The 12,564-nt window shown below is 54.3% G+C and overlaps 3 protein-coding genes across 3 annotated transcripts; all 3 read right to left on the bottom strand.

Annotated features, from left to right (window-relative positions):
* Nucleotides 1–67: 67 nt before the first annotated feature.
* Nucleotides 68–1,039, bottom strand: C7974DRAFT_96415 (uncharacterized protein). Its single transcript, XM_046147606.1, has one exon. It carries the CDS (start codon nt 898–900, stop codon nt 262–264), a length of 639 nt encoding a protein of 212 aa, XP_046001155.1. The 5' UTR covers nt 901–1,039; the 3' UTR covers nt 68–261.
* Nucleotides 1,040–4,237: 3,198 nt separating this feature from the next.
* Nucleotides 4,238–6,042, bottom strand: C7974DRAFT_96373 (concanavalin A-like lectin/glucanase domain-containing protein). The gene is made up of 3 exons (XM_046147605.1): nt 5,782–6,042; nt 5,248–5,669; nt 4,238–5,199 (listed from the first exon to the last, which is right to left on the bottom strand). Exons 1-3 carry the CDS (start codon nt 5,837–5,839, stop codon nt 4,552–4,554), a joined length of 1,128 nt encoding a protein of 375 aa, XP_046001154.1. The 5' UTR covers nt 5,840–6,042; the 3' UTR covers nt 4,238–4,551.
* An 822-nt stretch (nt 6,043–6,864) lies between these two features.
* Nucleotides 6,865–11,339, bottom strand: C7974DRAFT_384949 (cell division control protein-like protein Cdc25). The gene is made up of 5 exons (XM_046140903.1): nt 9,073–11,339; nt 7,989–9,021; nt 7,722–7,938; nt 7,404–7,674; nt 6,865–7,354 (listed from the first exon to the last, which is right to left on the bottom strand). The coding sequence occupies exons 1-5, from the start codon at nt 10,905–10,907 to the stop codon at nt 7,327–7,329; spliced, it is 3,384 nt and encodes a 1,127-aa protein (XP_046001153.1). The 5' UTR covers nt 10,908–11,339; the 3' UTR covers nt 6,865–7,326.
* Between the last annotated feature and the right edge of the window lie 1,225 nt (nt 11,340–12,564).

The raw sequence follows: 12,564 nt of genomic DNA, 5'->3' as shown, positions 1-12,564 counted from the left end.
TCACATGCCAGCCAGTATTCAACCATGCTGATTCCTTTGATAATTGGTTACATTGTCGTTTCCGACAACATGGCCTGAGAATTCGTCGGTGAATGTTTTTGGTAACACCAAAGTATGATTCTCATCGTACGTATGATGCATGCACATCAAATCATGATAGCCATACCCATTGCCAAGTTCTCTGCTCACGTTTCTGTAGGTATGCCACCTTCGTTGTGATCGTGCTTTCCGTCCTGAACGGATGCTGTCCTGCGCTTCTCCTCACACTACCAGCCCGGCAACACCACCAACCATGGCAGCAACAACAGCCTTCGCATAGATTGCAGAGGTCGGAGCTGCACCCACCACCATGTATATTGTTTGCGTCTGACCGGTTTTCCCGGTCAAGGATCCCATACCGATCGATCCCACACCCGGCAAAGGAGCTTGTGACATAGCTTCGAAGTGGACAGTATGAGTCTTCGGAACCCACGTACGAAGAGTGCCGATGTGAGTCTCAACCCATTGGATGGTCACAAAGTCATCGCCAGTGACGAGTGGAGGCGAAGGCATTGACGGAAGTGCGGGGAAAGGAGACACAAAAGTCGCAGTCAGCGGAGGCGGAGGGTCTGCTTGGATGGCTGGAGGTACGACCGCAGCTGGTGCAGGAGCTGGTACAACAGCAGGAGCAATAGCTGGTGGGGGAACCACTGGGCCAACCGCTGGAACTGCTGGGCTGACTGGTTCAACTGCTGGGAGAGCTGCTGGAGGAACTGCTGCAGGTGGATTTGCTGGTACCAGCGGTACAGCTACAGGGATAGCCGGCGCCCCTATCTCAGCTGGGGGCGCCCCAACTAGCTCAAGGCCTGGCAGTTGACGAAGTCTGGCAACGATATTTAGCCTCAGCTGCAACTTTCGCATGAGCAGTCCAATGACTCACTCGAGACTATCCTTGGTACTTGATGGTCCTGAAGTCTGTGTCGAACTTGAGACTGAGGCGTGTATGGCCGGCGTATGCGGTGCGAGAGCAGAAAGTATGTTGTGTTCTCCAGTAATGCCAGCCGCTAGTACGATGATGGAGAGCACTGCAGCAAAAGGGTACACACGCATGATGTACAAAGATATCGTGCCTGTGATTGGCACCACTTCAAGCGGAGTCAGATTCTTGGTGTAGTGCAGCCAATACGACGCAAAGTATGTATGTTGATGGTTCTCGCGCTGAGAAGGAGATGTTTATCCGAAAGGCTCAGATTCAAAGTTCCAAGCCTGTTTGTCGTCCCACTCGAGATAGAGGTTGGCGTTATGTATTGTTGCCTGACCGATGCTTGTCCCCTGCGTACTAGAAAGCCGATACTCCAACAAACAGCAGACGGAGTACGATGTTGACCAAAATCAGGTAAGTTGTGGTTAAGAAGGAGAAGACTGAGTTTGTGGTCGAGTAATTCTATGGATGAACGCACGAGGAAAGTGCAGTCGCCGCGGCAGAGACAGCAAGCAGCCTCAAGAGCTGCTCCTCACCGTGACGACTTCAATCGTACCTGCCACACCAGACACATTTCAAACAATCCGCATAGACATGTGCAAGATGAGGCAGCGCATACATTTCTCGCGGCCTGCGAGCAAGTGGCTTTGCAGTTCCATCATTCTGGCAAGAGATGTCTGGATCGAACCGAACGGCGGCTTGAAAGCCGATAAAGTACTGCGTACAGAGGGGTAACCTCTCCGGCTGATGGCCCGTAAGTATCAATTGAGAGTTTGGCCAATCTGGAACAGATTCACCTATCTCCTGCAGCTTCTGACCTGCTGAATGCATGTCGCGCCTGAAAACTGTATCAGCCCGACGCTGACTTACCTGTAGTGATATATCTAAACTGCACAACTAAAACCCGAATGCAAGTACGTCGATACACATCTGCATGAGTACCCCCGCTCCTTTACCGTTCAGATGTGACCCATCATACATCGTTGGTACTCACGGACCCCGTATCATTTCATGATGACATGATCTCAGTCATGTAAGCTATCTAGGTAGGACACGGAAAGTCAATAGCCTCGGAATCGTATCATAGCGTGCCATCGAGGTTGGAGGGTTGCAATGGAAGCCTAGACACTATGAAGATATGTCTTGGACTCACATACTTTATTACCAGATAACAATGGCGAGGTAGGAGAGGCGCCGAGCTCCCATTCCACTCTCCAGCCTTACTTTCCTCGCTACCAGAACCGCACCTGCTCCCTTCCCTCCCTTACCTCTCTTACCTCGCAACCGCACTCCCGGTCAAACATACCTTGCATACACCTGCCGTTACCCAGATCTACAATCCCGTGCTTCATTGAATGCACTCGGCTACACATTGGGAAGCTTTGCATCCGCCCTACGATCGCGGTCATGTCAGTGCTACGCCAACGGATTGCGGGAAATTAAGCATTTTCGCCCTCGCCTGCGCTACTCAGCTGGGTAAGGAGTGATACTAGCGTGACGCCGGCGAAGCTTAGCATTTGTCAACAACAGACTAAAAAATGAAGCAGCATAGCAACGGGACATGTTCGACTATCGATTCGAGGCCGGGCCGATGCACGGCAATGTCCGGGGTAGGTACTGAGATGGTCGAGCGAGCATGAGTATGGGAGTTGGTTTGACAGAGTTTGCATGTAGCCGTGATATCGGATTCGTATGGGAGGGGTTTGGTTGCATGAGCAGGATGCGTCGGACCTAAAACAATTGCGCTTCAGCAGAGAGCCATACATTTCGTGTTCAAGACCGCGCCTCATCGTTCGTTGGACGCAGCTCTCTCAGTACCTAGTGTTTAGCTACAGAGACAATGAGCGAGGCCGTGCTAGTAATGCAAGCTAATCAGAGTTTTAGGCGCCCTTCTTGTGAACCTGTAACTTGCAGAACGCACCAGTACTTGCATGAACCACCGCGAAAAAGACCATCACAAGTTGCATTTCCAAGAGGAACATGTGGTAAGAAGCCTTGTCGCCGGTTTTACCTAAGATCCTCCGCGCAATTTGCGAACCATCTCGGGCGGGAAGTTTTTGCTGACTGCAGCGGAAAGGACTCCACCCCACCGGCGTCGAGCCGTCGACAAGTCGAAACGCTTCGACCGTTGAGCTGCACCTGCATTGTTCTCAATCCCTCCACCGATCACCGTCATTGCCTTGTCCAGCACTCAACGCACTACTGACCTCCACAAAGAGAGAACGGGTAGAAATGAAGGGTCTGATAGTTACCGTCTCCACACCGAGCGCAGCGCAGTTGGTGAAGTGAGCGTGCTCGTATCATAGCGACCCCAAAAATACACCTGCGAGACGCATTCCCTCGGATCCGCAGCAGAAAGGCAGAGAAGCTCGACTCCGCTATCACGAGCCTCCACTATCGACGCTCGGACACTCGACTCAGGAGGTCCTCGCACCCCCAAGCCCATCGACGCCTCTGAGTGGCCCGCGCCCCCAGCAAAGCCCGCGGCCATGGCCCCAGCGCGGCGCAAGCTCTCGGCGTGTACCTGCGCTGGCGGTGCATGAACCTACAAGCCGAGCAAGCCGGGAGTCGCCGCAGGGGGGACGCTGTGCCCGTTGTCCGCAGAGTCCATGTAGCAAACAAATGAACAGAGCGCAGCTAAATGAAAGTAAACAGCTGGGACGTCATTGCATTAATCAATCATCGGTGATGATTTGCTCTTGACAGCGGCGCCATACCGCCTCGCTTCCTACATACCGGCCGCTTTGGTCGGGATCACCGATCCTCAGATCGCACGGCGCTTTTGCGAGCGTGACCATCGCGTCTTGTGCTGGCGGAAGGGCCTCCGTGTTTGGCGGAGGGCACACACAATGCGCTGAGCCAGGTTGGCGCCGCGGGCATCCTGCGTCTGTCGCGTGGGCGCTGAGTAAGTTGCCGAGGCCGAGCCTTCTGGACAAGGCTTGGAGTAAGAAATCTCGCTCATTGGTATGCGCCGAATTTGCGGTGTTTGTCAATTGTGTTATTGTTTGCCTTGGTGATGCAGCTATGAAGACCCAATAGCAGTCCCTAGCTCTATTTTATTCTACCAAGAAACGCAGCGTACATATATGATGAGAGCGGCCGTGGGCGGCAGTGCGGGTGGTATCAATCCCAAATCGAAAAATTCATCCTGACCTCCAAAAAACAATCAAGCCTGAGCCCCGTAATATCGATATTGGGGGTCGTATCCGAAGAAAAGTGGGTGCGGCGCTCGCTGGACTGAAGGAAGGTGTAAAAGAGGCTGGCGTACCAAGCCTTGTATCCAAGTCTATATGCACACGAAAAAGAAAGTAAGGACTACGATGGGCAGCAATCGCGCCACTAAATGTGATAGTTGGAAGAGAATGGTCCAGCGAGCAATTGTAGAGGTCGACGCATCCGTGCGGGTAAAGGAGTGTTGGGTAGTCCAAAAAGAAGTGTAATGCAAGATGTCCAGAACGCCGTCGCCTAAGTCATGCGTTCATAATGCCGCATCTCGAAGACTTCTTAAAGAGCCTTGAGAGTGTGGCTGTCGCGATAAAGAAACGTGGGGCCAGTACAGTAACGTTCAGTGGTCTGCTTCATTTACTCCACTACGCTAGTGTCCAGCTGATGAAGGTGACTAGTAAGGGGACTAGTACAGAAATTGCCGGAGCTCCAAAGAGAGTCGCTCCGTTGCTGTAGAGGATTTGGCCCGGTGTCATGCCATCCTCTTGCGAGAAGAAGTATGTCTTTGCTCCATCTGTGCCCTGAGAGGCATCTGGGGGTGACGTTTGCGCGGGAATGGGGCAGACCTTGGCTGGGTCGAATGTGGGGCAGCGTTTCTTGTAGTCGTTCTGCGATCGCTCGGTGTCGGTGGAGTTGAAGTATCCCTTCATGTAAGATATCGTCATGACAGTGTCGGCGGCGGGGGGTCCGGCGGACCAGTTGGGGTCACCGTTGCTCCAGTGGTTGAAGAAAAGACCACCACCCTCGGTAGGGATCTGCTCAGTCATTTGCCAGAGGAATTTACCGTCGACATAGAAGACGACACGGTCTGCGGTCCAGTCAAAGCGGTACTCGTGGAACATGTTGTCTGGCTCGAAAGGTAGCGGCGCGACCTTGTAGGTTGAGGTACCAGCGGCGTCGTTTCCATGGGCCACGGATTCCGGAGACTGGAGGACGAGGTTGACAGCGCCTCCTGTGCTATTGAACTCGTGGGAGAGGAACTCCATGTCGATTTCTTGCGAGTTGTTGTAGTACTGTATACGGTTAGGAGTGACCTGATGTTAACGACGAACGTATCTTACAAAGAAGAAAGCACCACATGTTCCCGATGAGTTCGACAGCTTCATTCCGACGCGGAAGGATCCGAGGAGGATATCATCTCTGACCGAGACAACCTCCGAACCGTTGACGTAGCCATTAGAGTGGTTGCCGCGCACCCAGAGTTCAAGACCAGCATCACCACCGTGATCAGCATCGCCAGACCATTGGCTGCTTTTCTTAAGAGGGTTAGGGACGATGTTGCCCATGCTGAAATCCTTGCCGAAAGCTATCCTCTTGTTGTCAGGAGGCACCGATACATTGTAGACTTGTGGCCGCCATCCGTAATCAGTGATGTTGTTGGTATCCATGTGCAGGAAGTCGTTCTCCATTAATTCTGTAAAGAGTGCATGCTCAGAGTCGGTAGTCTGGTTGAGCGAGTATCCACATTCGCAGGCGGCATCAGCTGTAAGCGCGCATGGTCAGTTTGGTTGGTTCCATGGACAATGACGGCTCGGGTGCTCACGGCGAGGCCTGAGCGAAGGAAGTCCGCCATCTCCCCACAAGTGAGAACTTACCAAAGCGAGACACAGCCAGCAGCAGCCAGGGCAAAGCGCCCTTTGAGAAGTGAAACATTATTATGGCAATTAGAGGGGGTTGCAGTGAGCGACTAGGGTGAGGAGGATTTGGGTGCTGGTGGACAAACCGAACGAGCGCAAAGAGGTTTGTAAAGAGGAGTGCGAGAGCCTTGGTACAAGAGTCGTTAGGCACGGCGCGCTGGGCAGGCACACCAGGGCAGCGGCGGTGCAGGGATCCAGTCTGGTAATTACTGTACGAGCAGCCAGTCACGAGCTAGGCCTGAGCGCTGCCGTTTTCCTCTAGGAGGATCGTCGTGTCAGAGACGCCGAAATCATCATACGGATTTCTGTGGAGAACCTAGAGCCTTGGTGTGCACCAGCGCGGTGGGCGTCACCTGTCACTGCGAGCAGGGCGAGCGCTGCAAGGAAGGCCCGTTGAGATGGCGGAAAGTGAAGACCTCTGGCTAGCTCGCCATCTCCGGTGGCTGGCGTGCCACAGCAGCGCCATTGCCCAGCGACTCGAGGTGCATGATAACAGCGATAGCCCCTCGAGCGAGAGGGATAGGCAATCCCACCAGCACTGCGACCAGAGGACCAACGGTGTCACACGACAGCCGCACCCCTGATTGGCCAGCAGCAAGGGATTGGCAGCTTTGACTAGGGGTGCCCGAGAGCATCCAAGGAACACCCTTGGCTGTCAAATTGGAGACAAGCGGAACCGACAGGCACAAGTTCTGGGGAAGCGATCGAAGGAACACGGCGTTGCAGTCCGAAATGCCTGGTGCAACAGCACAGCACAACGAAAATCCTTTGTCACAGAAGCTGCACACGCGCGGCCTAACGCGGCCTGGTCGGGGTCGCCTGGCCAGCCTCTGCCGCGACCGCTGCAAGTGCAACGGTCTTAGTGCCAGGGCGCATGAGCAGCTCACTGGACAGCTGCATGAAATGCAGGCCCCTCACAAGCGACCCCGGGAAAATTGTACCTCGAAACTAGACACGCAGATTGCTCTTGCGACGAGCGAATCATCATGCCTCATTAGGTAGGTGGCATGAACGTCTTTCGGCAACTCACCTTGTTTGGATGACCTTGGCAACGGCAGCTTTACGCAACGAGCATGGAGAAATTAGGATACACGGTTGCCATTCGTCCAAGCCTCAGGCAGGCCATGATTGGTCTCATGCTCTCCGACAGCAAATACGAGAGGCGTAGAGAGCCCACATCGAAAAGTCCCTTAAAACCCCATCACGAGGCGGTTCATTTGCGCACACCGCCAGCCGCCGTCACGCACATCAAACTCAATGATCAGCGTCGAGGCAGCCTCGTAAATATCGATGCATCGACCAGAAATAATATCGCTATCGATTAAAGAGACAAGCGCGCCATGGGTGCTTCGTTTTCCAGTGCCAAAAATGCAACAATGGTACTGACTAATCTTCGCCTGCGCGCCAGACACGAGCGCCTCCATTGAATATCGAAGCCAAAATGTGACCCAACGCCATCGCCATCATCCAAGATCGATAGATCAAACGCTTCGTGGGGTATCATCACAAGAATCCAGACTCAGAGAGAAGTCTGTCTCACCGTTAGTAACGCGTCTGGAATGTATTGAATCTTCGCGTACCTTGCAATCTTCTCGTCTTCGCGCTCCCGCGGCTCAACGGATAAGCTCATCTCGTACATTTCATGTACATCGCCTGCGGATTGCATATTTGTCAAAATGTAATCTTGCAGATCGGGCACAGGCTGCAGTGGGTACGGCACGTTTTGGTACTGCTGAATATCGCGGATCACCTCGGCAGTTTTCGCGCGCTTGGCAAAATTGATCAGGTTCGTCTTCTTGATCAGTGAAGGAATACCGTCCTCGATGAATGTCAAATCCGTGAGATAGACGCCTGATTGGGTCAGCTGAATTCTGAGTCCTACGGTGCTGTATGCTTACCGAAGAAAGGTATACAAGGTGGGTTCGCCCTGTGAAGTGTATCTCGGTACTCTGCAAAGTTTCTAGTGCTGCCCATGAGCTTACGCATGCTCTCCAGGACACCCATCGACCGTTGGTTTACAGCACTCCATGTTCGGTTCAGTCGGTGAATTGGGGCAGTCCCCAGTGCAGAGATGATCGACGTCAAGGTCGAGAAGTTATTCAGTGATCGACATTTCTGACTCACGTTAGTTAATGAAATGATTGAAAAGCCTTGTGCAAACTCACATCAGCGACATTGACAAAGTGCTTGATAACTATCACTCTGCGTTTGACGTCCTGCTGTGTCAAAATCATCTGAGCCACCCAGTTTGTCAACTGGTTAGAGTGGAGAATCAATGCCTTAACATTCGCGGCGGGATCCGGTTCGCCCGGCGCCAGTTTCTTCTGCCATGTTTTGTTCAAACACTCTGTTGGTCGGATCTTTCCGTAGAGCTTTGATTCGATAATGGTCAGCTGGCGTGCGAACTCCGTAGCATCGATGTCCAGGAATTTCAGCTTCTTCATGTGCTTTGGCAGAATCGGCTGTGGGGTCTGGGCGCTAAGCGTGAGTACGAGGCGTTTTGTTGGCATGTCTGGGCCACGAGAACGCTGCTCGACAGACGTCATTAGGGGGTGGGCACCAGGTGTGCTAGTCGTCGCAACATGGTCCTTAGCGAAGTTGTACACTCTTTGTATCAATATCCGCGCCTCTTCGTCGTTACCCTCCATCCAGTAGTTGTCGAACCAACTCTTGAGAATGTTCACTACACGAAAACGGATAGGCTTCTGCTTCTTGTCTACCCAGGTCTGGTAGTCTTCTTTAGCTAGGCCATGTGGCGGCTGTATACTCCACCTCTTGACAAGCATTTCGAACAGCTCAGAAGCTGTAGTAAACGATCGATACGTGAGAAGGAATGTGTTGTTGAATGCTGGGTCAAGACGATCGTGGCGCGTAAGCTGTTCCACGAGGCCAGCCAGCGTTCCACCGCGTAATTGTGGTGGGGTGACTTTATGATCGTAGGAGATTTCTCCTTCGTGGTCGAGTTTCAGGTACTCTGGAATCTCTTCGACAGCTGTTTGTGGGATGACAGGTACTTCTCCAAAGAAGTCCTTTAGCTTCTTGTTATTCCTTGGAGGTTGTATTGAGTCGATCTTCTCGTCTAGTGCAGTGCCTTCACTGTATGTCTTCGATTGGGGGACATCTTTCAGCAATGGTCTTAGTGTCGCCGAAGGCCCTCGAGCATGCGAAGTCGCGAGCTCAGAGTCAGTGTCGGTGAACCTTCGGTTGTCAGTGCGAAGGGCGATATCTGAGAGGGGAACTGCTTCTGACAGATTCTGCAAGAGTCCATACTGCTGGGCAACAGTGGCTTCTAGGTCGCGAGACACAGCTCGAACGGCGTTGATTCGATCGTCGAGGGAGTCTCCACGCAGTTCGGCCCACTCGTCGCTCAACGGTGCTGCAACTCCCTGACACACTATCACCAGCTCTGAAGCCACATCGTAGACCTTTTGCTTCTGAATACTGAACTCGCTCAGCTGCTGTTCCTGCAGAGTCGCGTTAATCGAAGAGATGTTGATTGATTCGACTGTAGACAACCATGGCCGGCACACTTCCAGAACCTTCCCACCAGCTGTGCAAATATGATCACCGATCATCTGATGCTTTTGGCGTGAAACAACCTTGTCGCGTACCACACATTGTTCATCCAATCGGCGGACAGCAGATACGATAAGCCGTTTGATGTCCTCCAACCGTTCGAGAACGCGAGAATCTAGCTTCACAGTGGGCTCGACAGATGGTTCAAACTCATCGTCCATGAACGATGAAGTCCCGTTGTTGTCGCGCGGATCCAATCCATTGTTATGCCAGTTTCCACCGATGTTGCTACCGACAATGAAGCCGGGCACTAAGCGGGGAATTTCTTCCCCACGCTGTTGGCGAGCTACCTCGACAAAGCCATAGACTCCGTTCAAAACACCGTCGGCCTCTTTCAAGCACTTTGAGTACGAGTCTGGCGGTGGGAAATCGGACGCAGCGATGTGTGAAGAGAGGACCAATTTGGAGAATCTGGACATGGTCTCTCGGAAATGCGGATAAAGGGCCTTGTTGGTTGATATGATGGACGGGTTCCCAGAATGGTTGTCGGTGGTTCCAGAGCCTGCAGCGAGTAGGAGTCGCAAGTGGTCGGATATGTCCTCGGCCCTTTTGACAAATTCAGATCTATCGCTGTTGTTGATGGCCTGCCGGTAGCGCTCCACAGCGCGGCGCATGTCTTCTACCATTCTATTCCATGTCAGAGGCACTGGGTTCACGTCATCGTAGAACTTGCGTGACTGCGCAGAAGCCGAAGACCCTCCATTGGTAGGGCTATTCGCGAACGAGGTGGCTGTGGTACCGATTGGGGGTATGGCGGCGCCTGAAAAGCTTGTGCCATTCGCATCGTACGACCGTGGGGCTAGGCCCTGGTTCATGGACTCCATAGAAGTCGCCGGCGAGACTCCATCAGACAGGCGCTTCCGCCCATATGAGCTCTTGTTGCCGGGTCCCTCCAAGTCGGAGGCAGACGTATCATCGTCGGTGTCGTACATGGTCCCAGAGGCAAGCAGCTCGGCGGGCGGGCGCGACGAGTCGGGTATGAAGACGTTGGTGCGGTCGCGCGGCCCGCTTTCGTTGGCGGCCGGCGACTCCAGGGGCAGTTCCATGGTGCTAACCCCTGTCAGGGTGTTGAAGTAGAACAGGCGGCCGTCGGGCGTCGCCTGGGGGATCCAGAACGCGGCCTCCTCTTCTTTGCTGCTGGCATTGTTGTGGTCGGCGTGGCGTTCGATGGGCAGGAGTGTGTCGTTGGCGCCGACGGACTCGGTGTCGGAGTTGGTGTAGTCGGTGCTGCCGAGCGACTGCGTGTCGTGGTCGTCGGGCGGCTCCAGGCCGTTCCTGTCGTCCTCGGCGCTCTCTGTCGGCCGCTGCACGACGGTGCAGTAATTACTGGGGAACCAGCCGCGCACACCGTTGATCACGCCGTCCCACCATCCGCTCTCCAGCTGCGTGATGACCTGGATAATATCGCCCTGGCGGAAGCTCAAGCTCGTGCGGTCGTCGGCATCGTAGTCATAGAGCGCCTTGACGTACATGCCCCCCGGCGTGATGGTGCCACTGTACCCATTCATGGTGGCGGCGGCAGGCGCGGTGCTTCCGTCTCGTCAGGGCGGGGATGGGAAGGCAGCAACGTCGCGCTGTCGCTGTGACTTCGGGCGCGCCTTCCCTCTGCGGCGCGCGGTACGGGGAGCGACAGCAGCGGGCGAGCAGCGGGCGGTCTGCTGTGGGAGCGCGGTGGACTCCTGGGTGCAGAGGCTCCTCTCGTCTGACGGCTCAGGGAGGGGATGCAATTGGGCTAGAGCGGCATGCGAATTAGAGCCCTCACATTCGCGCCTGACAGAAGCGACGCAGCGAATGAGCCCTCGCAACGGGCGCTGAGCTTCACAAGGATACGTAGATGGGGCACAGTCGGAAGAGAGGAAATGCCACACCAGGGAGCGGGTCGCAGCGCGTCGTGGTGCTGAGCGGTCAAGTAGTCACGTGTTTGGTAGCGGGCATCCAGGTGTCAAGGTGCATCCTCCACATTTGCGTTGGCATTGACACCCGGAATGGCCTTGCTTAGCAACGACACTCTCATTCGCACGTCTGTATGCAAGTCGCTGCCCTGCCGTCCGTGTGCAGCCTCTGCGACCTGCACAACCAACTGGCTAGCTGCGCACTCGCAGACGCAGTACACATGCCGACAAGCTCGAACAGCTACACTGTCATACATTGACTTCAAAGGATCCATCCCAGCTTGCGTCTGGCAACGGCAACAGTCAATATTTCAAGTGCGACCCCACTGTTGCTCAGAGTGCTGAAAGGAACCGTCTGCTTGTGAAGCTGTCTGTTCTTGGCCGCTGGAGGAGGGCGGGGCATCGAAATACCCAGGATACGTCTAGAACACTGCTTGACTCGCTCGACTTCACGGACGCCCACCTTGAAACGAGGCCCAAGGAGATGCCTTCCGGAACTGCACGACTGCCGAAGTGTCAAGGACTGTGCGACAACGTCGCTTATCGATGCTCATCCTCGACGTCTGATGTTCCATGTGCGAGGCTGGTGCGAGTGCCTGCCTGCGACATGAGTGCAGTCGAGTCTGCAGCACTCGGGGCAATGCTGCAATATATCGTTAATGGCTTCGAGTTACCTAGTCTGTGAGTCTCGTCCGCCGAGCCCGATGGCACACTCTAAAGCGCTGCACCTCCGGTGAGTGCGACAGGCCCACCAAACCAGCGCCAATCCATATGCTGCATAGTTTGTCGCGTGGAAGCGGCAGAAGCGTGTCTAACGTCTGCGACACTGGCTCAATGGGTCAAAGTTAGCGTCCAGGTCGACCAACTCCAAAGATTCATTCACATGCATGAGGCAGGTCAAGCAGAAAGAGTCGCGAGACTGTTGAGGCAGCGTGGTTTGACAATAAGTATGGCGCACACGGAAAGCTACATGTCGCACGTGGGGGTGCATCTATTGCAGGCCAGAACTGCATGTCATTGCAGAATAGGCTGTGAGTTAATCACCCAACACACTCTGCTATTCGTTGTTACTAATTTCGCGGCGGTACCGAGCCCACGGCAACGCGGCAGCGATCCGTCGCCATTTCCACAGATTGCATCAGGAGGCCAACGCGGTCCTTTTCTTCTACAGACGTTCTAGCGCGGGGGCTGACGGTGATAAGCAGAGCCCCTCATGAGCAGGGAACACTGAGAGAGGGGTCGGATGATGGTTTGGAGGGGCTTCGAGATGAGC

The sequence above is a fragment of the Boeremia exigua genome, assembly GCF_020726555.1.
Source record: "Boeremia exigua strain MPI-SDFR-AT-0100 chromosome Unknown C7974scaffold_2, whole genome shotgun sequence".
NCBI lineage: Eukaryota > Fungi > Ascomycota > Dothideomycetes > Pleosporales > Didymellaceae > Boeremia > Boeremia exigua.
The sequence above is the reverse complement of the archived record's forward strand: the minus strand, read 5'-3'. Positions and strand labels throughout refer to the sequence as shown.